The sequence below is a fragment of the Plodia interpunctella genome, chromosome 9, assembly GCF_027563975.2.
Source record: "Plodia interpunctella isolate USDA-ARS_2022_Savannah chromosome 9, ilPloInte3.2, whole genome shotgun sequence".
Classification (NCBI taxonomy): Eukaryota; Metazoa; Arthropoda; class Insecta; order Lepidoptera; family Pyralidae; genus Plodia; species Plodia interpunctella.
Window position 1 is genome coordinate 771,936 of NC_071302.1, and position 24,621 is coordinate 796,556.

At 34.6% G+C, this 24,621-nt stretch overlaps 1 protein-coding gene across 1 annotated transcript in view; it reads left to right on the forward strand.

Annotated features, from left to right (window-relative positions):
* Positions 1 to 1,294: 1,294 nt before the first annotated feature.
* Positions 1,295 to 24,621, forward strand: part of LOC128672302 (homeotic protein labial-like) — a 32,039-nt gene continuing 8,712 nt past the window's right edge. The window contains exon 1 of the mRNA XM_053749354.1: positions 1,295 to 2,340. Within this exon, the coding sequence (XP_053605329.1) occupies positions 1,725 to 2,340 (616 nt within the window). The 5' untranslated portion in view covers positions 1,295 to 1,724. The remainder of the gene's footprint in view (positions 2,341 to 24,621) is intronic.

Here is a 24,621-nt window from a genome sequence, read left to right on the forward strand (position 1 = left end):
TGCTTTTTTTTTGCTTTTGTCATTTCAGTACTGAAAACTATATAACTAGAAATATATATAGGTGGGCACGTATGACAGTTATTTTACATTGTTTTTTTTTTCGAGACGTGTTTGTGGATAACATTTTACAAATTTTTGCTTACGCTCATGGGGCCTGTAGCTCGGAAGCCCCGTATCAATTTTATGGCTGATACGGCGATAACTATATATGCACCTCGTCAAGATATAATAAATAAATAAGTAAACTTACTTCATTACATAAAACACAGTCGCTTCCCGCTGTCTGTCGGTCCCTGTGTATGCTTGGATCTTTAAAACTTCGCAACGGATTTTTAAGCGGGTGATTTTGATTCCTATAGTCACTATCTATTGATTAAAATTATTAAATAGATAGAGTGACTCCATAGGAAGGATTGATTATATAATTTATTACCCAAGCGAAGCCTGGATGGGCCGTCAGTTTTAATTTATAATATTAGTGAGATAAAATTAGGACTACCGACCGAGGATTTCAAATTAGGACGTAAATTTTCTTCGAAGCTATATGCCTACCTACCCATTTACTTAGCTGTACTCGGGCGACTGGTTCCAAGCCGAACACCCCTCTCAAAGCCAAATTTATCGCCTAAAACTGTTATGTTAACCATAAATAGATCTCGTTAAGTAAGTACTTATTAATAAATTTGTATGCAGCATTGCAGGAGGCTGACGATTAAAAATCTAATTTGAATTTTTGTGATACCTACAAATTTTTGTGAGACAAAATAAAGATGCATATGGAGACAGTAGGTACCTAAATTATCTTCAAAGCAGGCTCCATAGGAGTAAAGTTTTGTAGCAAATCCTTGAAGTGAAAATCTTTGTTCTTTACATTTTTCATCATATCTGACAGTCATGTTATAAGACCAGTATCTCCGTAACAATGCAATAAATTGCGTGTCAAATTTGCTGTCGAGTAAAAATACATAAGAATGATATATGAGAACAGCTGTCGAGAGACCCTTAACAAGGGAAAAGAAAGAGCAACTGTTGGCACCTTGAAATCGATTCACGTCAGAGGGAAATTAAGGCATTCGGCGTAAACGGACAGCAGACCAGTCGGCAGAGTAAATAAAAAACATCCGCCCGCATCCAGCCTCCCTGATTCGCACTATTATCTCGCCATGGCCAATACAAAATGGAGCGCGCGACGCCACAACCTGATTGGCCCACCAAGACCCTTAAGCCCCACCCGAGAATCAAACTCCGCCCATCACGGACAAAAAGTTCTCAGAGCATCGCTCTGCCTGCCTGTAGAAACACGGGTCAGTTTCACAATCGACCTCACACAAATCCCAAAACAAACTCATCCTCGATGACTTTGATTCTACCTCAAAATTCAAGTTTCTTACCTTATCATTATCAGTTATATCATTAAAACTGGCCGCGATAAATCTGTCTCTATCAGTTCATAGTGGTATCAGTGTGTTAGACGAAGATGGAAAATTAATTTTAGGTGTGGTTAAAAAATTACCGCGCGGCGCGATCAGTGTTCGTCGGCACACCTGACGTGCGGGCGTCTCGAGATTGTCGACATCGCTCGGCGCGGCACTAGCCCGTTCAAATTTCGAACTCTCCGAATTTCGGGACGCCAATAGCCGCCGCGCGCCGTCTTTAATCTGTCGTCTTAGTGATGTGTGTGATGTAAACTGTTGTTATCGATAGACACGGTGATCGTGACAAACATGATGACTATGGACGTCGGGATGTATAACAACCAACAAAACGGGTACGGAAGTGCAGAATATTACCAGCAAGGAGCATCTTACCAGGCACCTTACGAGGGTTACCACGAAGGTTACTACGAACCCCCACCGCACTACTATGAACCAATGTTACATGGACAGACGACACATGAACCCCCAACGCCAGTGATAAGTACGGACACAGGATTATGCTATACAAATTTGGACTATGGAGAATTACAGCCAAATTATCCATTGCATCCGCTGCCTCCTCATCCTGAGCCTTTTAAACACAGAGAGGAGCCGAGGCCAGAGGAGATGCATATCCACGAGCACAAATTAGATAATCATTACTTGGAGACGAAATATAATATGCACTTTGTGGATGAATCGTCCATGCAGTATACGCATACGGGTTCTCCTTTGCCATGTCCAGAATTCGAGCATTATCAGCCTAAGGACGAGTTCCCGGGTCTTCGGGAGGGGTTCCCGCGGGAGGGGGAGTGTGTGGGGCCCCACTCTCATATCCCAGGGGGTCACCAGGCCCATCCGTCGCACGCGGCGGTTCCTACGTATAAGTGGATGCAGGTCAAGAGGAACGTACCGAAACCTTCTGGTAAGTAATTGTTTTATTTAGAGACTTAGTTCTGAGACTACTGGACTTAGACTAGATTCGTGTTGTGACCAATGAACCAAGAGTGTAATACATAATGTACCTATAAATAAATAAATAAATTTGTAAACAGATGCTTAATAAGAAGCGTAGCTAAGTAAAAATGTAAATCATTCGAAAATTGATGAAATTCTGATATTTGATCGTCATGTCATTTCACATGACGATGAAAACTATCGTGAGCTAAGTTAACAATACCTTGTAATTAAGTGATCTGTATCAGTTGATTGCATAAAACTGCTAGACTACGTTACTGAGTCTGATCCGACACTTGACAGACATTTCCAGTTACAACCGCGCAAATGCGAACTCAAAAACTTTGAAATTACTTAAATCCATGTGATATTTTATATGCAATTTATTTCAACAAAATTTATTCGAAAACTTAATTATTTGGGCTTAGAATTATGAAATTACAATTATTTAATACATTCACAAAATGGGAATTCTCAGAAAATAGTATAAATTTCTGTCGTTCTCTGGAAATCAAAAGTACCTACTTAGGTACCTATTGAAGGTACTTCATTTTTCTTCACAATTTTTCCAACAACATCTCTCAAAATTTGGTTTAAATTTAACACATCTAATAGGAAAATCTAGAATAAGTTAAATTTTAAATATAGACTTTAGCATAATTTCATTAGTAGAAGAAAATATCAACAGAACAAATCGAATGTCCATTTCAAGTACTAACACATTTCATTCACATCAAGCTGTGATTCTGACACTTATGACTGCCGTCAGTCACTGAGGGTCAGTCTCTGAGTCAATCTCGCGCCAGATGACGTCTTCACGAAGATAATAAAATCAGAAGCGAGCTCTCTGGCACTAAATTTTCTTTTTGAAGATAACATAGACGTGAGAGAGACACTGAATTAGCTATGCTATCTACATTTTGGTAGTCCGCAATAAAATGTCTAGATTTTTTTTATATTTCAAGCAACCATGTATCTACTTCATCCAGTGTATAAAATTAAGCATTTTATTTTATCTCTTACTCTCATCTGAGCGTTTTCCCGGTTGGTTTGTCAGCCGTTGAGTTTGGAGCCCATGGGCCGTTATTTTCATCCAATTACTATTATATGGCAAGGCATTTCACAAAACTAACATAACATACACAGAAACAAGCATAGTAATTGGCTATTTGACTAGGTAAATAAAATACATAAAGGTATTTTGATTAACTACCTTAATTAAATGTCATTTTAATTTGCCAGTTCTGTTATAACATATTAAGTGATTTTTTTATTCCAAAATTTTGTTTTTAGAAATAGAATAGTTGAAAAACATTTCATTGAAATGCTTCAATAAGAATACATGCGGATAATAGGCGATTTTCAAAATACAGAGTACGAGTGACTGGATCGTTGTTTAATTATAAACTTTCAAAATACATATAGTTCACACAAGCTTCGAAAAACCGCTATTTCTGTTTCTGTACACAATTTCATTGTCAGCTGTTTGGATAAGTAGATTTTACAACTAATTTGTTCAAACATATTGAACGTCTAATCCAGTAACAAATCATGCAGGTCTATGTTACTAGTGATGTACTAATGACACGAGTATCGAGAGTTGTGACGTGCGCCGCCGTCACGTCGAGCCAGGAGTCAAGGGTTGGGACCGCAGCCAAATAATTTGACAGTGATGAGCACAACACTAGTGCTAGTGTGGGATTAATGAGACAGGGATTAAATCATGTCGTGAAATGTTTTAAATCGTTGTGTAAGTATTTAATTGTTTTAACTTAGACTTTGTTACTTCAAGTACATAATCAAATTGTAACACTTCAATTCATAATAAGTACTTTATTGATTCATACAAATTGAGCACAATATTCTTATATTAGAGCTTTATTAATTTTTAGTTAATGGTTACTAGAGTAACCATGGACTAAAAATTTATGTTACTAGAGTAACATTAATTAAAATAAGAACTAAATTATACTCGCCTAAAAATAAACACTAATTTTAACAAATATAACTAAACCAAAGTAAGTAAGGTACTTATTTAAATTTATTTAATTTTTTATTTAAATTTATTTTATTTAATAAATAAAATAAATTTAATAAATAAAATAAATTTGAATAAAAAATTGAGCCTACATCGCTATGCGGTCGAGTTTCCAGAATTAAACCACAATTTTTGAATGGCCAATCTTAATCTAATTAAGTACCTAAATATTTTTTATTACTGAAAAATAAATCCTGCTTAAAGAAATCAAGGAAAAAACTAGGGAAGCGCTCAAGTGAGAGCTCTTTCTTACAATGTATGTAATAAAATGGTATTTTTAGTCTTGCTATTAATCATATTATTAGAATATTAGAATGATTATATATATATATTGGCTTTTTTTCCACAAATATTCATTGGAATTACAAAAAAACTCATCAAACTCATCAAAGTTTTTTTGTAATTCCAATGAATATTTGTGGAAAAAAAGCCAAACAGCCATTTCACCTATGTCCTATTTCTGTAATCTCTCAAACCTACATTGAATGTTTCGTAAAACGACTACAAAAGGCGCCTTGACTACCGTCCGCACGCGACGTCAGCCATATTCGGCTAATCCCGCTTGTACTGCTATCAGTGTTTGTTTTCATAATTACACGCAAAGGGAGCGCGGCGGGGCACGCCAAGTACCGGATAAGACAAATTCGGGTTGTGGGGTTGAAAATTGAAAAATTGTTCAATTATGCTTTTGCCTTTTTTGCCACTTGTTGTTCGAATGTTTCACTATCTTGCTCGAATGTTTTTACAATCAATTCAACTAATTTGTTTGTTCATCTGTCAATTTGTTTGGGTTTCAGTGAAGGGTTTAAAGTATCAGACGGCAATCTAAATATTACCCTACCAGGTTAACGTGTTATACAATCGGCTAAAAAATTTGGTATGATTAAGTCAATCATTCAGGGGTAGAGTGCAATAGTATTTGTAACAGTCTTATAGTGCATATGTCTTGTATTAATTTTAATTTAAATGTATTATTTTTCGTACAAAAAGTTATGACAAAGAAACAAGAGTAAAATTTAGGTGGCGTGTGGTCCCGCCCTAAAATTTAGACACAATTTTTGTTCAGACAAACCGAAAACGATGGCTACCTAGTAATACAATTGTGACTACATTATAAAATGGAAAACTAATACTTTGTAATAAAATCTAGTGTCCCATAATTTGTACAGATTTTTGTTTAGTTTTTACTATTAGATGAAAGAAATTTATAAAAATGTTATGATGGTATATAAATATAAATGATTATTTATATTTATATACCATATGAGGTATGATTTAGCTGCCTGTCTGTTTCAAAATTATAAGACCTAATTTGTTAGGTTTTTGAACGAAAGTCTGCGGTGAAGTTTGTTACGCTTTTTTTAACGCCAACAATTGATGATCACCCTAAATGGATTTTTTTTTCAACTTGAATGACGAATCCTATAAAAAAAATGTCGATTAAAATATTATACTTGTCTGTGTAATATAATACCTCAGTCGTTCCGCAACCGGTACTTACTGCCCTCATACAGGAAGACCCTCGTAATATATATTTAACAAACCTAATAAATTACGTTGCATTTTATTATGAAATAAATGTTATAACTATTTTCTTACGAAAACACTTTCTCCAAAACAATGTTAAATTTATTATTACTAAAGTATATAGATTACGCTGTTTGTATTAAACTATATCCAAGTTTGGTGTTTGAGATGAATCCATGATTCCAAACTGTACTATCCTCCTAGAATATATCCGCTTATTTTGGACATACTTAATACATTCTAGGAAGATAATAAAATTAGGAAACACGGATAAATCTCAAACAATAAACAAACATATAGTTATCTATATCTATTGTCTATGTGTTTGTATTTGCGCCTACATGTCCGATACATTACAATTAATTATTTGTAAATGAAGATTAGTAGTTTTTTTAAACGTACTTAGCAACGTCTTTATCATTACACTGTAAATGGATTTGTTATAATATACCTACCTCGGCACAATCACGCTAAAATACGTAAATTAGATTAATAGCTAGTAGTTCCCATCCCGGCTTCGCTCGGGTAAAAACAATAAATTATACACCTAAAGCTTCCTCAGGAATCGCACTATGTATTGGTGAAAACCTCATGAAAACCAAAAAGTTTTTGAGTTTATGGCGAGCAGACAGACAGACGCGGTAGTGGACTGTGTTTTATACTTAATATGTTTATAATATGATGTGAAAAAGTGCGTATGAAAGTGTAATTTCTGAATAAATGATTTTGATTTTGATATTTCAATTAATTCCGATGAAATTTGACATACAGATAAATAACCTGTGTGAGCACATACCATTCATACTTTTTATCCTGAAGAGCACTTTAATCTATTATAACATTAGCAAATTGATTCATTACCGGAAAAGTAGACTACTTAAAGTTCGAGTCGAATTCTTCTCAAGACGAGTACGATTCGCACGTTAGTCAACCAAAAATCAATAATAGTTTCATCAAACATTATAAAAAGTATGTTATGTGACAAATCACTTAATTTTACCCAATAACACTTAACGCTAACGTGGACATACTTTGTAAGTGCAATACCGGTGGTCCCATTATGCGTCGTAAAAATTATTATTTACTGTTATTGGAGCTACTTTGTGTAAAATGGAACGCAACGTTGCGCCTCAGTGGTAATGAAACTTATTGGCATTTAAAGACGATATTAAATATTACTTTCCAATTGTTATTGAAGTGTGGTAGTGTAGTGGTTAAGGCGCTAAGGTTATATACTGCACATAGGTACTTCCAAGCAGACAATGGGGCCGTCAAGAAGTCGCAATCAAATCAAAATCAAATTATTCAATCAGAAATTAGGCTTTCACAGGCAACCACGCTGAAACTTGTCTAGATCGTCCCGCCGCCATCTTGTTCGTTGTACACCTCTGCGCCCTTCGAGTTCACAAGTTGTTAAAATTGTAACATAAAATAAATAAATAAAATAAATAACACTTCCAAGGGAAAAATTATATTTTCAAAATGATTAATAATAATAATAATATAATATAATATAATATAATATAATATAATATAATATAATATAATATATTAGGACAAATCACACAGATTGAGCTAGCCCCAAAGTAAGTTCGAGACTTGTGTTATGGGATACTAACTCAACGATACTATATTTTATAACAAATACATATATAGATAAACATCCAAGACCCGGGCCAATCAGAAAAAGATCATTTTCCATCATGACCCGACCGGGGTTCGAACCCGGGTCCTCTCGGTTCAGTGGCAAGAACTTTACCACTGCGCCACCGAGGTCGTCATGATTGTTCATAACATTACAAATACCTATAGGTTTTACATCATAGGTCGACTTCAATAATGATCAAAACACAAAAAAATCAAAACCCATCTTAACATATTTATTTTTATTGAATACAACAATCCCACCTTGTGTAAAGTGGTCATTTGCACGATTGTATCGTAATGTATTGTAATATAATGTAATTGTAGGATTCGGTCTTTATTTCACACTATAGGTCCCTGTGGCTGCCGCAACAGAAGACAGATATGTTGCTTTTATTCAATTAATTCGTTTTTTATGTGTTAAAAATGAATAATTCGAAATCAGGGTTGCTACCAGTAAAGTTAGGTTATTTATATGTTAGATTATTCATATTTATTTGTTCACCACATTAACAATTTACTTTTACTATATATCTTTAAAATCAAATACAAATTCGTCTCTGAAAACATTGGGAATGTTCTTTATTAATATAAAATTTCACATTCAAACAACGCAAAAAATAAAAATATATTTATCTGAAATAGACAGTAGTCAACTGATACCAAGTAAACCCATTCAAAAACCTTTTGACGACACAATCTATTTATAACCAACATCAAACAGAGATGGCGGTCCATTAAAGTAGCATCGACAGAGATATATCATATTATAATATTTTATAATACCCTCCCACGCTCGTATCGGCTAATCTGTGTGTCTGTCCGTCTGTCCGTATCAGCTGAGACAATGGCCGTTATCTGAGTAATGAAACTTGAAAGAAGTTTCGGAATTTTAATAGTCGGAAAGTTCATGAACTGCAATGGGATTAAAGTTGTATTATTTTATATTTAAACTTTGGAATTGTTAAGATGGAATATAATTATCTCTGTGAATATCACAAAAAATTGTACTAGGAATGTAGCATGTTCGAAGATTTCGCTGCCAACTGAGAGCATACATTTAAAGTCTATCTATATCTCAATTTGAAACAAATTTCTTTCAACATAGGCTTCAGACCAATAAGTATCGAAACTGAAACTGATTTAACCGTGCACAATTTAAAACTGTCTTGAAATAATCTTCGTCACCGATTTTTGAAGAGGACATTAAAGTAAGGCCAATTCTTTGTTGCCTTTTTTCTATGTCAATGGGAAAAGCTTTGATCAAAATACAAACATTAGAAAAATTACTATCTAACACAATAACAAAAATATATAACATTCTAGTTATAAAAATATTTTTAAATTGATCACCAAAAAAAAAACTTTAACGAACAATATTTGTAAATGTAACAAATGCAACAGGTTTCGTCATACATTGATAAATAATATCAATGAGATTACGATCAACAAGGATTAGCCTAATTGCGCAGAGTTCAGATCCATTGCACGTTATCACCGGACTTCTGAGCTTAGGCTGAGCGCGCACCTCCGATTGTCGCGCTACGATTTTGTTAAATGTGTTAGCATATTTTCATACAGCTCTATATTTCTGAAAGAACTTCATTGAAATGACTTCGCTCATATAATTTAATAACAAAAATGCACTCTATTTTCAAATTTGTCCAAATTCGGTCAGAAACAAAGATTAAAGTTTATTTTTCATTTATTTTAGCTCGAATGAGTTCAAATCTCAAATTTGCCTACGTGGTCTTCGATGGCTATGTAATAATACTATTAATTAAACGTATCTAACCTATTAACAGCTCGAACAATATAATATTTAGCTAACTATTTAGCTCTCCTGATCATTCACCAAAAATTTTACTCCAACAAAATTTCAACACTTCCATCCAAACCTGGTTTCGCATTTATTCTTATTAAAAGTAGGATATCCCTTTGAAAAGACCTTAATTATATTGTTTGTTGGCTATTTGCTATGATTTATATAATCTGCTAGCGGCCCGTCCCTGCTTCGCTCAGATAAAAAAAAAAACATAATAAATTAAATACCTAAACCTTATTCAGGAATCACACTATCGATTAAAACAACCCGCATCAAAATTCGTTGCGGAGTTTTAAAGATCTAAGCATACACAGGGACAGACATATTTTATATTAAGTGACAAGTGGCTTTGTGCGCATAAGTCTATTTGAAGCTCATCGTGTATATCTACCTTAAACAAAATTAATACCTAATGAAGTATACAGTCCATTGGGTCTGCTACCGCCTTATCTCCGCCCACGGAGTCTTAGTATAGGCTATGGTATGGTTAATAACTGTGGTATGTTTATATTGGGTTATTGAGATGAACAACAAATCTTTATTCTAAGCTTTAGATTAACTGAATTAAATTATAATTGTTATATTAAAAAAAAAACACAAAAAGGTACCAGTGTAATTCGTTATTGGTAATCATTTATATATTTCTATAAAATGTTGTTGCTTTATTATGGTAAATTTCCAGATCCAATAGTGAAGCACACTTACTCAATTGATTGGTTCCCAATCACGAAGTTGTTACACTTGATACATATACCGAATCCCCAAAACAATTTCCACAGAATGGGACAAAGTTATTGATATTAACAAAAGTCAGCAGGTCATTACCAGTGCCCGGTCACGTCAGCCGGGAACGTTGCGTGCTGATCGCGATAGTGGCGCCCCCACTCGCGGCTCGTAATCGGTTTACTGGCCCAGGTGCTTTGATGTTTGGCCCAAGTTTACAGAAAATTGGTAAAAGAATGTATTAGAGCCCCTCAAACATAATAGCGTTATTTGGAATCCTATCCCAATCCTAGCTAATATTATAAATGCGACAGTAAATTTGTTTGTTTATTACCTCTTCACGCTCTTTCTACTCAACCAATTTTCTTGAAAATTTCCATACATGCATTTTGAAGTATGGAGAATGAAACGAAGCCGCGGGCAAAAGCTAGCGAATTTATAAATGTGTTTATAAATGAACTAGCTTTATTCCGTTCCCGTGGGGATTTTGGAAAATGCTTTCTTAGTAGTCTCTGCCACATTCTCCAAGGAGTCTACATGCCAAATGTTTCATGCCTAGTGGTTATATCTGTGCATAGGCTGATTATCAGCTAGTACGCATGTTTTATAACTATATTATATCGATAAAATTAGTTCGACAACATTATTCCAACATTATTTGACGACCTCGGTGGCGAAGTGGTAAAGTGCTTGCCTCTGAACCGAGAGGTCCCGGGTTCGATCCCCGGTCGGGTCATGATGGAAAATGATCTTTTTCTGATTGGCCCGGGTCTTGGATGTTTATCTATATATGTATTTGTTATAAAATATAGTATCGTTGAGTTAGTATCCCGTAACACAAGTCTCGAACTTACTTTGGGGCTAGCTCAATCGGTGTGATTTGTCCTAATAGATTTATTTATTTAATAGGTTTATTTATTTATTTATTATCAACGTCACAGAGCTACCAGCTCGCCTGTGACGTATTGCTGAGTCTGGACCTTTTTCCCATCTTTTGTATTTGTACTTTTGTTGTTGTGGAACAATCTATGATATTACCACAGCGCTTCGTCTTACAATTGTTTGTCGACCATACTATGTATTGTGTTTGCTTACATGTACAAAATGGTGGTGAATAAAGTTTATCTATCTATCTATTCCTATTTAAATTTAATAATAATAATAAATAAATTCTTTATTTAGCCATTATGACATAGAACACATTACATAGTACACAAAGGGAGTAAGTACATGTTTATATAATTGTATTATAAAGTCCCCTGCTCCAACCAGACACAATCAATCTCTGAACTAGACGTTAGTCTGTATCTCAGAGACCGCTGCCCCGGGGTGGTAGGGAAATTTATAGAGTTTAGTGTTTATGGCAATAAGAACAGAGTAATGATCTAGGTTTCCCAAACTAGACTAGTCTGTTATTTTTGGGAAACCTTATTTAAAAGTTACTAAAGAAATGAAACCTTAGCTAGGAACTTAACTAAATTGATTTGCTGGGTACAAAAGGTGGCATGTGTGAAGTGTGTATGTGTTTGTGTGTGTGTGTGGGTTGTGTGAAAATAAATGTGTGTTTGTTAGGAAATTGAAAGCAGGATTTGGATACAGAATGGAAGACAGTTAGAGTAACAGGTTTTCGGTTTCGTCGTAATTTAATGAATGTAGAAATTTTTGCACACGTTTTTTGCAAACAAATTTTGAGCATGAGTAAATATTGCTTTCTTTGTTTAATTTATTATAAAGTTTTGCGCCTAATACACTGAAGTTTCTGGCTGCTGTTGATGTTCTGTGTTGTGGTATTATGCAAACCTTATACTGAAGATGTCGTCGTCGGTTAGCGTTGAGGTTTGGGTCAAACTTTAGCAGAGAGTGTTTTTTAAGTACCGTCTGTAACACAAAGAGCTGCCTCACTGCCAACACTTTTACGTCGGTGTAAAGCTGAGAGGTTGGGTAACGGTATGGTTTACGTGTCATCACTTTAAGGACAGCCCTCTGTGCCCTTTCCAATGGCAGTAAGTTTGTTTTTGCTGCTGACCCCCAGACCCGAACACCATACATTAGAATAGACTGACATAGGGCAAAATAGGTATTTTTCAGTGTATCAGAATCCGCCACGTTTCTAAGATTTTTAAAGACAAATATCATTTTCCGCACGCGAGAAATAAGCGACTTAATTTGTAGTAGCCATTTTAATTTTTGGTCTAGAATAATACCAAGATATTTGACGTTAGTTACTTGGGGGATAACTGAACAAGTGCAATTCGGGGTCAGGTTTTGGCATATATGGGCTTTGATTACAAAATTGTGATGTGAAGGAAGTGTTGTCGAATTAAGTCCAAATGGCAAACAATTAGTTTTTGATAAATTAAGCGAGAGTAGGTTATCAGATAACCAAGACATAACAACGGCCAAGGCTGATTCTGCATGTTCTTCTTCACTTAATTTAAAAATAATGAAAAGCAAGATTAACGAATAACATTTTTATTATAAGTAATTATGTATCACTCATTTTACAATTCACTCACTACCAATCCCCACTACGAACACTTCACACTGAGCCCCGCTACCCCTTATAACTCGGGTTTAGCCCTTCGCTGGCCTAATGCATGTGACTTGCAGGCCAGTTAATACGCGAGCCACTTTCAGTTAAGTCCACGTAATGACCACCTCGGCCTGTCTCCGACACTAAAATGTAGCCATTTTCTATGTCTTACACAAAAGCAATAGCTATTCTATGTCCTGCACTTAAAATTGTGGCTACTTTGTGACCATTTTGCTTGTAACTCGGCTAAATTACGTGTTAGTTACTTTTGAATATACCTAGCTATACTATTTGTGCCTTTAACTAATGCTTGCGGTTAGGTGCAGCAACCCAGGCTATGTTAATATAATATTATATATATACCGCAGGTAGATAGTACACAAATATTTTGAACTAGATTTTTCCCGGCTTGTACAAGTGCAAGTGAAATTCTGGCGGGAGGAGGTTCCGTATTTTTTGTTATGTATATTTTCAATATATACATTTTGAAAATTTTCAAAATGTAAATATATAACTTAACTTTTGATTCAGGGTTTTGATTCCTAATAAATTCGCAAAATTTGCGACATATATATGGTCGACATAACTTTCGATAGAATTAACTTAGAGAGTGGACCCAGAATATTTGAATTTCAACTTGATACCTCAATACATTCCTGAGAAAACGGATCACGACCGACTTTTACTTTTTTTACCTTTTAAACAACGGAACCCTTAAAATTGCCGTAAGAATAGACAAGCTAAAAATACGACTAAGACAAGAATGATGAGACTTAAACAATACTGTTTACTTCAGTGCTTCGTCCTTTCTTTGTGAAGAACTCTTCTAGATATGAAATCTGCGTGCAAAATCTCAGCATTCAAGTCCAAAATTCCCAGCTGGTCGTTTACTCATGACTCAGTAAATCTGGACTTCTGTTGGATTGAAATCATTTCAAGGGCACAACACATTGATTTGCCAATCATAACAGCATTTTTACTGCATTCCTTTATCTACCAAGCGATATCCAACTTTAACTTCACATGATAAGGTTCACAATATCTTAGAAAATTCAAGTCTGGAGACTCGCAGGAAAATGACAATGTGAGATATCCTTCAACTTCACAATTGGGTTTTACCGTTGAAAATTCTCAATGTGAACTTTAAATGTAGTGTAGTAAAAGTTTTTATCGTCTGGACTGTAATTTTTGGACAGAAGTGTTGTGTTGGTGCTTCGCCGTATGGTTTGATGGTCTGGGCATTGTGAGTGCTAGATAACATCGACGCCGCTTGACAGTGGGTAGGGTAACCACATCGTCTATTTATTTATTTATTTATTTTCCCTAAAATACGAACTTATTTTGTTTTATTCGAAAAACTTATAGTGATAACTTAATAAATAAAATATGTATGTTTCTTAAACCCGGTATACAAATATCGCGAAAACTTTGTATATCAATACGATCTTATTAAATAATACTACACAAAATAACGCAGCCAGATATTCCCCTTTGCTCTGATATTCCCTTTTCCTTTCTTATATTTATTTATTCATCCATGTTACTGCTTTTATCATGTGGAATTGGTTGAGTTTTTTATTTAATTGTTTAAACTATTGCACAACTCAGAAAGTTAACTTCAGGTGGACAGGTATTCTCCAGGACAAAACCTTAGGACCAAACAGAAAATCGCAAATAGATTCAGTAAGTGAGTTTCATCATGAAGTGACTTTTTGATATCACTTTACTAATATACATATAATATAATGAATCGACTACGCCCTTTTACTAATGGAACTGCTGGTCCATATCACAAAGATATATCGAAAAAAATTTTGAAGATGGACAAGATCTATTGCCAATATATATGATTTTATTTTAACGGTTAACGGACTTGTTAATAAAACTAACTCGCTTTTTAAGTTTTTATTTTTTAGGAAAAATTTAATCGAAAATACCTATTCCCAAATTCACAACGTTTGACAACCCTAACGATGCGAGGCAATGTGTGGTCTATTTGTTAGGTTTATTGAGGAAATGGATTGAATGCGAATCTTCGATGCAAATATTTATGTGATGTAGGTTGAAGGTTTTGGACATATTGAGAAGTTGTGTAAGAATTTTATTGCTGTCAATATTTGAGCTGTTTTGTTTACGTTATTATTTAATTTTATGTAGTTAAGTTTTGGCTATTTGATCACAAACCAAATTCGTCGTTCAGTCCTGTGTTCCACGTATGTACTTACGCTTCTTTCTCTCTCTCTCTCTCTCGAATCCTCACGTGTTCCCAGTTTCATGCTATGGCGCCCTGACACCCGGGGCCTTCGTAAAACCTTTTATTTCTCTTATTAAAAAGTACTGTATTTCCGCATTCAATTGTGTCAACATTTTCAAGCCTTTGCAAGCCTTCTTTTACGAGATATTGATCATCATGACCCAGCACATAGTACTTTTTAATATAATGTGCTCGTACACAAGCGTACTATCCAATATCTACTAGAAACATGAAAGTATTTGTTTGTCTTTCTTTCACGTCAAAACATCATTGAGTTAATGTGTTTTTTAGTGTTAAGGCTACACTTTTGCCACGGTCAACAGTTTCCACATAAAGTTACTTAAGAAACATTATCACCTGTTTCTGAAATATCCATTTCATTCGATCCTGCACCTTCAATTTGTATCCAAACAGCTTCAAAACTCGTTAATCAAATTTAACTTCACTTTACCGCCATAATACAAAGCTTTGTCACTCAAATAGCATATATCACGTGGGTGGTATTGTACATAATCCCTAAGGAAATATCCCAATATCGCGACACCGCCTCGCGATTTGTCATGTGTATCAATAAACGTTGTATTCAGACGCACCGCCAACGCTAACTCAGCATGACTTGACGGTCCAGGGTTAGAAATGGGTTTACGACCAGTATTCGCCCAATTTCTTCCCGAACACTCGGTCGCAACAGTCAACAGTCAACCGGTACAGAAATCTGTAAATTCATAATCGAATATGAGTGACAGATATAAACAAACTCAAATCTGGCTGATATTAGTAATATTCACTTGATGTATGACTGTACGTTATATAAATATATTTTGTTTAGCAACAGTCAACAATGTATATACGTAAATCCCACATTGAATTTTGATAAGATTAAATGATATCATCTGAGAGTCGCTGAGAATAAAGTAGGAAGGAAAACGATGTTAAATTGACCACGCATAAAAAATAGACGTTTTGTAACATACGTAAATTTATAAACACTCCATTTTATTTTTCCCATACAAAGCTTATACCAAAATAATAATGAAAGCTTAAAAACTCCAAGATATATATTATTATAGCTGTTCATATACAAAATGTTCATTTACTTTATTAAAAAAATATATGCAACCAGCGGATTTTTCGAGTTTTACTGGAATATAAATGAAGTAAATACGTCACGTCTTGACACGAAAATATATTAATCGTCAAAATAAGAAAAATATGGAAAAACGGAATGTTAGTTAAATACATACTTAAACGAAACAAAAAGTGGTTACCTCAGGTCCAATATAGGACCCATTGACGACCTCGGTGGCGCAGTGGTAAAGTGCTTGCCACTGCCACTGGACCGAGAAGTCCCTGGTTCGATCCCCGGTCGGGTCATGATGGAAAATGATCTTTTTCTGATTGGCCCGGGTCTTGGATGTTTTACATAAACATTTTATATGTATATGTTATAAAATATAGTATCGTTGAGTTAGTATCCCATAACACAAGTCTCGAACTTACTTTGGGGCTAGCTCAATCTGTGTGATTTGTCCTAATATATTTATTTTATTTATTTATTTACCTATATCAGGAACTAGTCTATAGTAGTAGTTAAAAATAATATTATAAATTAAAAATTCGTTAAAATTTAAATACAGAGATTTCGCGAATTTGTGTAATGATTACGTCATCGAATTATGTGTCATGGATCCATGCATTACCCACTTAGGTAGGTACTTACAATAAATCTGAGCGTTTATCTCATAAGAGATGGTGACGAAGATAGAACTTGCATTTTAACAACACATTTTATTTTATTCGGAAACGCCATATATACATATACTCGAATAGTTGTTAAAAATCATATCTTCAAGATTGTTTTTTATCACATCACTCAATTGCTTTTATTAGACAAGACTAAGGAGCAAATCTAAATATCACTGATAGCCACGTCTATTGCGAATTGGTTTTTACCAATTTTTGTTACGGTTTCAAGGGTGGTACGTTTTTGATAAATGACAAATGTGTACACACAAGTACACCGTAACATGAAATAGATAAGTACCTATTTAGTTTAAATAATACTTACCTACTATCTAATAAAAAAACCTGCATCTAAGTGCGTTACGCAGTTTTAAACTGAAACAGACAGACCGCGGGAGGCGACTTTGTTTTATACTATACTAGCGAGCCGACCCGGCTTCGCACGGTAGCAATATTATATCCATGTTATATACATAATATGGATATAACATATTATATACCTCCCTTTTGAATCACTGTATCCATTAAAAAATCAATTGCGTACTATTCAAAGATCTAAGCATACTTAGAGACAGACAGCGGGAAACACACACTTTGCTTTATACATTATTTGCTTGGTACATGTCTGTGTCACAAGATTTTTGAGAAATTCTGGAATCGAGCCCATGGCTCGGATAGACAAGGCGGGAGTTCAATTCCCGCTCGATTCTAGATTGTTTACTTTAATATTTTTAAATACATAAGTTTTTGCTACTGCATTACTTTCTACTACATTACTAGACCTAGAACAGACGGTGAAAATCGGCTACAGCCAAAATTGCAACTTCCAGTTGCATGCTATAGCTTTTTAATTAGACAAATTTCTATCCTAATCTGTTTTCATTTGAGTGTCTGCCATAGACTCATTTGGGAGACCACAACATATTCAATAGAGGAGAATAATCTCACAGACTCTGCACCACTATCTCAGTGAAGATGATCTACTAATTGTATGTAATGTTGTCAGCGACACCATCCATCACCGCTATCTGATAAACTGATACCGCAAACAAAAAATCACATTCTTTTCTTGGTTCTATGGTACAAGGAGTGGAACAGTTAGGGCACGATATTTGAGCCATTGACTGGACACATAGACCATTTCTGGACAGCGCCACAGTCGCAGAGGTGGTGGTTGGAGACGCGCCACTTCAAGCGGTTCTTTTGAAAGAAAGAAAAAAAAATTGCCAAGAACATGAGTACAAATATACAAGTTAATAAGACAATGGATTAAACCTACACGTTTTACCGAATATAGGTATGCAAATATAAATAAATAAAGAGGAGCATGCTATCCACTACAAATAACAAAAAAGTAAAAATTTATACTTGCTCTAAATTCTGAGTCTATCATTAAAGAAAGCATTTAATGTATAATAACATTTATCAGTTAATAAAGACTTGAGGTGCTTTTTAAATAGATTTAAGTTTAAGCTTTTATATTGATTTCGGTGCCATACATACTATATATCTATTACCGAGTAAAGCAGTTTTTGGTGGGTGCATGCATAATCGATAGATATCTCGATAATTCCTCAATACAACATCAGCTAGACGAGGGAATAAATGAGCATTGGTTTTCACAAATGTTGTTCAAGTATGTAAATTGACGGAAGTGTAAGAATTGTGTGTTCTTTAAAAAGCGGTTGACAACTATCAGTGCTTTGGAGTCTAAACATTGCGCGAATACAGCGTCTTGCTTTTTAAAAGCTATATCTTTATTCGTCGAATTGCCCCAGAAAATTATTCCATATCTAAGTATTGAATCCACTAAACCATGATAATGTAAAATGCTGTAAGAAGCGCTTTTATGTTTAATTCATTTGAGAGTTTAAATAGCACGAACGCCGAACTACTAAGTCTTTTACTAAGAACATCTATACTTGGTATCTCCCAACACCAGCCCGGGGTCTGTTAAAGGATTTCCAGTTAATTATTAAATTACAACTAAGTAATTCCATAAAGTGGCCATAGAAACTTTCAGAACACAATATACATACTGGTTTAATTGACCAACTTATAAGAGCTCTTTGGGCATAAATATAATAATTCTCATCGTAATTAAAATCGTAATTGTATTGACAATTTCTTAGTTTCTTATTCTTCGTATCAATCAGTAGGTAGGTTGCCACTTTAAATATTATTAAGTGCCAGTATAGGTCAGAGTCCCGCCGATAGCTGCTGATAGCATGTAAACTGAACTGATAATAACTCTCAACCAAACACCGATAGTGATAGGCCTAACAATCTATTTAAAAACCGAGTTTACAATTTGCAAACCTGAAACTCGTAGAAATTCTTTAAGCCACATATTATATGAAACCTACCCTAACGACCACTAAAATCTATTGCAAATTGTCATTAATGGATCAATAGATTTAAATGTTTATTCAGAATTTTTAGAATAGTGGATTTAGTCACCATTCTTCTTTTACGACAAACCTTTTTTATTACTATTGAATACACACTTTATAATTCTTTTTTATATAGATTAATAGTTTTCGGCTACGTAACACTTGTTTGTTTCAAAACAACAAAATGACCTTTAAGTATTCACTTCTACCATGGGTAAGAGGCCCGCATTTTTTAAAATAGAGATTTCATTTTTTTAATTCGTTTCACTGTACTAATACTTACAGGTAGACCCGTCCAATATTCGTTGATTCATAAACAAAATCAAGATAACAGAACCTAACCTAACGGTCACAGGCTGAACAATGAAGTCATCACGGTGACATTTCGGCCATGTTGTGCAGCTGTTTGCATCGATTAACCGTCTCAATCGATCACAGCCGGGCACAACACTATCGAGCTCATAATTTATGATATTTGGCCGGAGGAAGCCTTCCGACCAGCACGACTCGTATCTCCTCTGCTCTGTCAACACTCAATAAATCAATTAAACTGAGTTTCTTATGATAATGCTGTTTGCTTAGGGACGTGACGAATCGATCGACTACTTACATATATCAATGGACTGGCCACTTAGTGAAACTTAAAAGTAGAATCTAATTTTAAAGATGAAACTTGCCTTGCAATATTGAACTCACAGTTTAATCATTTATAAAAATTCACACGTAATAACTATCAACTTTCAAAACGTTCTCAAAATCTTCCAGTCGGAGTATCTAACAAACATCTCTATGATGGAAAATGATATTTACACTCAGAAAACTTGAAACAGACACTGGGAAAACTTTAATAAAAACATTACGACGAAAAAAATATTGCCCAGTAAAATATTTAAAAAAATATAAACACCTAAAACGATACGGTTGACAGATAACTTATCAAAATTTTGTGATTTTTAGTGGCGACGTCGATAACACCGGACAATCTGGCGTTGTGCGACTGAAATCAGATGGATCGGACAGATAACGCTAATCCGAGTGACGTCCGAATTAATTGATAAACTGTATTTTATTGTCGTCAAGGACTTTTGACTAAAGGTGGTGAAAATATCTTGTTTTTCAACGGGAAATGATAATAGCGTGTTGTTTTCTGGCCAACTTTATTTTTACATCACACACATTTTTATAACACAGATAAGTGAGCAATAAATCCGAAAATATAGCGGTTTACACTATTTTTAAAGTAATATCTATTTACTTCACTTTACATCAATTTCGAATAGTTTTTTTTTGTTGATATTTTTTTTCGACTGAAGAAGATTTATTTGTTTTTCAACATAATGAGTAATGTAATTGTTAGACACAATTTTTATAGTATTATTCTGGGCGAAATGTTTATTTAGCATCCTTACATTTCTTAAACTGAAGTCCTTTTTTTCTTCATTATTCAAGAACAGTTCTTTTTTTTCTTCATTATTTATTAGAAGACTGTTAAAAAACAAACATCTAACTCGAAATCAAATCAATTTCAAATAGTATATACTTTCAGATATTTATTATTTTATTTTCAGAAAAGTTTTTTAGATCATGTAAATGGTTTTATAGAGTGAGAGTATTTATTTTCCGAATAAAATAAAATAATTACTTATATTTAAAACACCTACACTTGTGACCAGTCCCACGTCCCCCACCCGCCTGTGCAGACCCCCGCCCCCCGGTCCAGGACGTCACTCCACACGATTGATCGCCTCCCGCGGGATCTGTACTGCCTTGTTCCCCGTTTTTATTTTTATTCCTATTTTTCTATTTTCGCAGGGTCTCGGTCCATTGAGATCCCTATACATTCCTTGTCAACATTGTTATGTTGATGGGATTATTTTTTTTTTTAAATATTGCTACTTACTTTTTATTTAAAAAAATACAAATAGGTACTAACCGTGGATTTAATAAGTACATCGTCGGAGTATCTACTAATTCCATGGTACTAACTTCTATATAACTTAATTTTCTCCACAAGTAAAATGCCTATAAACTAATAAATTAAAGTTTATAACAAAATAATAATTCAAGGGAGCACTGGAGACGCCAAACAGACTGTAGTCTGAATCTGGAGCTAGAAAATTGAGATAAACTAATATTTCGGAACATAAAACGTTAGTTAAATATTCTGGCAATTCAATATTTATTTAATTAGAGAAGTATATTATTTGAAATCAACATATAACTTGAAGCATGAACTATGCAATCCAAAAGCTCCTGAGAAAGCTCGTTGATGTATTTATTATGAAATATTTTTTCTATACCAAATAATATGTTTATTCATAAAAAACATGTCAGATTCCTTTAGGTGACTTGATTAAACTCTGACACCAGTGTTTGCAATTAAGACATACGAAAAGAAAGATTCATATATTAAATCTTTATAGGTACATTTCACTTGTTTAAATTTTTATTACGCTCAAAGCTACTCACTACTAGCAGTCTTGTTAGTGTCGAACGTAACTCGTTTAGCAATATTTTTCCTTATCATGGTCTAAGCCCTAGGATGGGCATTTTATATACATAATAATATATTTAAAACAATTAGTACTTATAGGCCTTACAGCAAATAAATGTGCTTACAAAACTATGTAGCCCACCAATGCATATTGTCATAAACAAATACACAACAGCGCACTCTAGCGACCGCCGATGTCTGAAATTGCGGTCCCTCCGTTACGCAAATTTGCCAAGCAAACACATTCAACGGCCCGCCGTGGTCCCTAGCCGAGGACCCGTATCACTGTCCTGTGGGTAGTGACAGTTAATGGAGTAGAAATTAATACAATTTATTTTTTAGCTGGATAAAAGCTGCATTATTGAATTAAATAACTAAAATGCAAGTGCAAAATTTTGAATGAAAAGTTTCAAGTTTCTGTTTCAAGTTTTTTCTTTAACAAAAAACATTTGGTGTTTTTAACATGTTGTTTTTTGTGTCAAAATAAAGTTTTCTCAAGAGGCGAATAGATTGAAAATCTTGTGTTTCTGTTAACTTTGGACTAAGAATAGAAATTAGACAAAATCACCTTGACCTTGATCCAGGGGTGAATTATATACCAAAACGCCTACTAATACTATTCCGCAACGCCATTTAAACGCCCCTATACTAGAGCACAGGCCTTTTTTGTGGATGGATAAGGAGTATGGGCCATGACCCACCACGCGGGCCCAATGCGGATTAGCAGGTTTTAAAGACTGCAAAAACAACCGGGACATACGGCTTAACGTGCCTTCCGAAGCACGGTTTAGCTCAAGATAATATGATCACCCATCCAATTACTGACCATTGTGAGAGTTACTTAAACGCCGCCATTGAACTCCTCGTAATACCATCATGATACTATACATACTGATAAATCTAATAGGAATAATTTGTCTGCGATTACTTGAAAAGAAGAATTCTAAAATGTTAATCAGTAGGCTCATTGTTTTTAATCACTTCTAGGACCACTATATAGATTCAAATTCAAATTCAAAATTCTTTATTCAATTTAGGATGATATACATCACTTATTGACGTCAAAAAAAATACTTAAACTAAGTCTACTGCCGGCTTCCAAAGCGCAGGTGAAGAAGAAGCGGCGCAACAAACTTCACCGCAGCCTTTTCTCCAAGGACGTCAATTAACAAATATAGGTCTTCACCACCAATTGTTGTTACTTTCTCCTTACCTAAGTATAGTTTGCAATCGTCTTAGCGATTCCCAACGTAGGTAAATCTATATACTAGATTATACATATATCTTTGACGACCTCGGTGGCGCAGTGGTAAAGTTCTTGCCACTGAACCGAGAGGTCCCGGGTTCGATCCCCGGTGGGGTCATGATGGAAAACGATCTTTTTCTCTCGGATCGGGTCTTGAATGTTTATCTATATATGTATTTGTTAAAATATAGTATCGTTGAGTTAGTATCCCATAACACAAGAGTCTCGAACTTACTTTGGGGCTAGCTCAATCTGTGTGATTTGTCCTAATATATTTATTTATATGATCGGTTTTATTAGATATAGATTTTATTAGATAGTTATTATAGTTTCGATAGCTCAGTGGTCTAGAGCATTAGATAGTTATTATAGTTTCGATAGCTGAGTCAAGAGCACTGTCCCGGATAGACGGGGGCGCGGGTTCCATTCCCGCTCGATTCCAGGATTTTTCATCTCATTATTATTTTCAAATGTTAGTTATTAAAGTTTGACAAGGATTTTTCTGGTCCTCCTCATCATTATAAAACTGTTTCCAATAGAAAACTATACTTTCAATTAAAATCAATTATCTAGTGTAAACCCAATTTCCTGGGTTCTATCAAAAAATTCCATTATTTAACCTAAAATGATGGCGACTAAAATCTTAGCTCCACCTTCTAAAACATTTGCTTCTGGACTACACATTTTTTATAACCTTTATTTTGTGTCCTAATGCTGGACAAAGTCCAAAGCTGGTCTTCCCATAAAAAAGAAAAACAAAAATATTATGATATGAAATATGCATCACGCTCGGATATAACCACTTGTACATTACACCTAAAACAGCCATATCCATAGACGACGCACGACAACAACCCTCCCCTGGCGTTCCTTAGCTGACTAATAATTCGTACCAGCAACGTGCATTATACGGGGCCGACAGCGATGACGGATCACCCACCCAGCGCAAAAAATATGTATTTGCCTAAAATTGTTACGGACGATAATCGACGCGTACCCGGCTCCATTCAATATTGACGTATCTCGATACCCCCGAATTTCGTTATTAAAAATGTTTTTTTTTTCAGCACTTCTTAGTAGCAAGACTTCTGTATGATTAAATAATTTCAGCCTTAGACATTTTCTATTTTTAGTTATATTCTGTTCTACAATGATGAGTTATAAAATCAAAAAATGTAATATTATGTTAACATTATTATTTTAGCTTTATGAATAATATAATAATATTATATATTAACTAACTAGTTTCTTAATTCATAAGAACTAGATATGGAAGTTTTGAGATGAAAATGATTTCTATATTTACAACTCCGGCGCACAGTGGACAATATATTTCGAATTTGTAGAAAAAATAACAAAATATTCACACCATTGTGAATCCTGAGTTTTCAATCACATTTTATGGATTGAACATTTGATTTCAACTATTGAATCCTAATGTTGAATTGTTCAATTTATAAAACCAATATATAGAAAAAACAATCGAAGGTGAATTGGAACCGAACCTTTAAGATGATTTAGGTGTCTAGCATGAGTTATACTACATTAAATATAAACTCAAAGCTCAATTAATCTACTTATGGTATTATTGCAACTTCCTTTGTTATCCTGAATAAAAGCAACCAATCTTTACATAACATTATATACCGGACAATGCGGGTGGCACACTCATCCATAACTCAGCTCCAAATTACCCGTAATTCAATCAATTCAATTGTTGAACACGACCGGCCATGTACCAGCGCGTCAACGCCCTGACAGAAAAAAAATAACAATTCCAAACTCAAATCTTTGACAGCTAGGGGAGCGGGAGACGACGCGATTGGTCG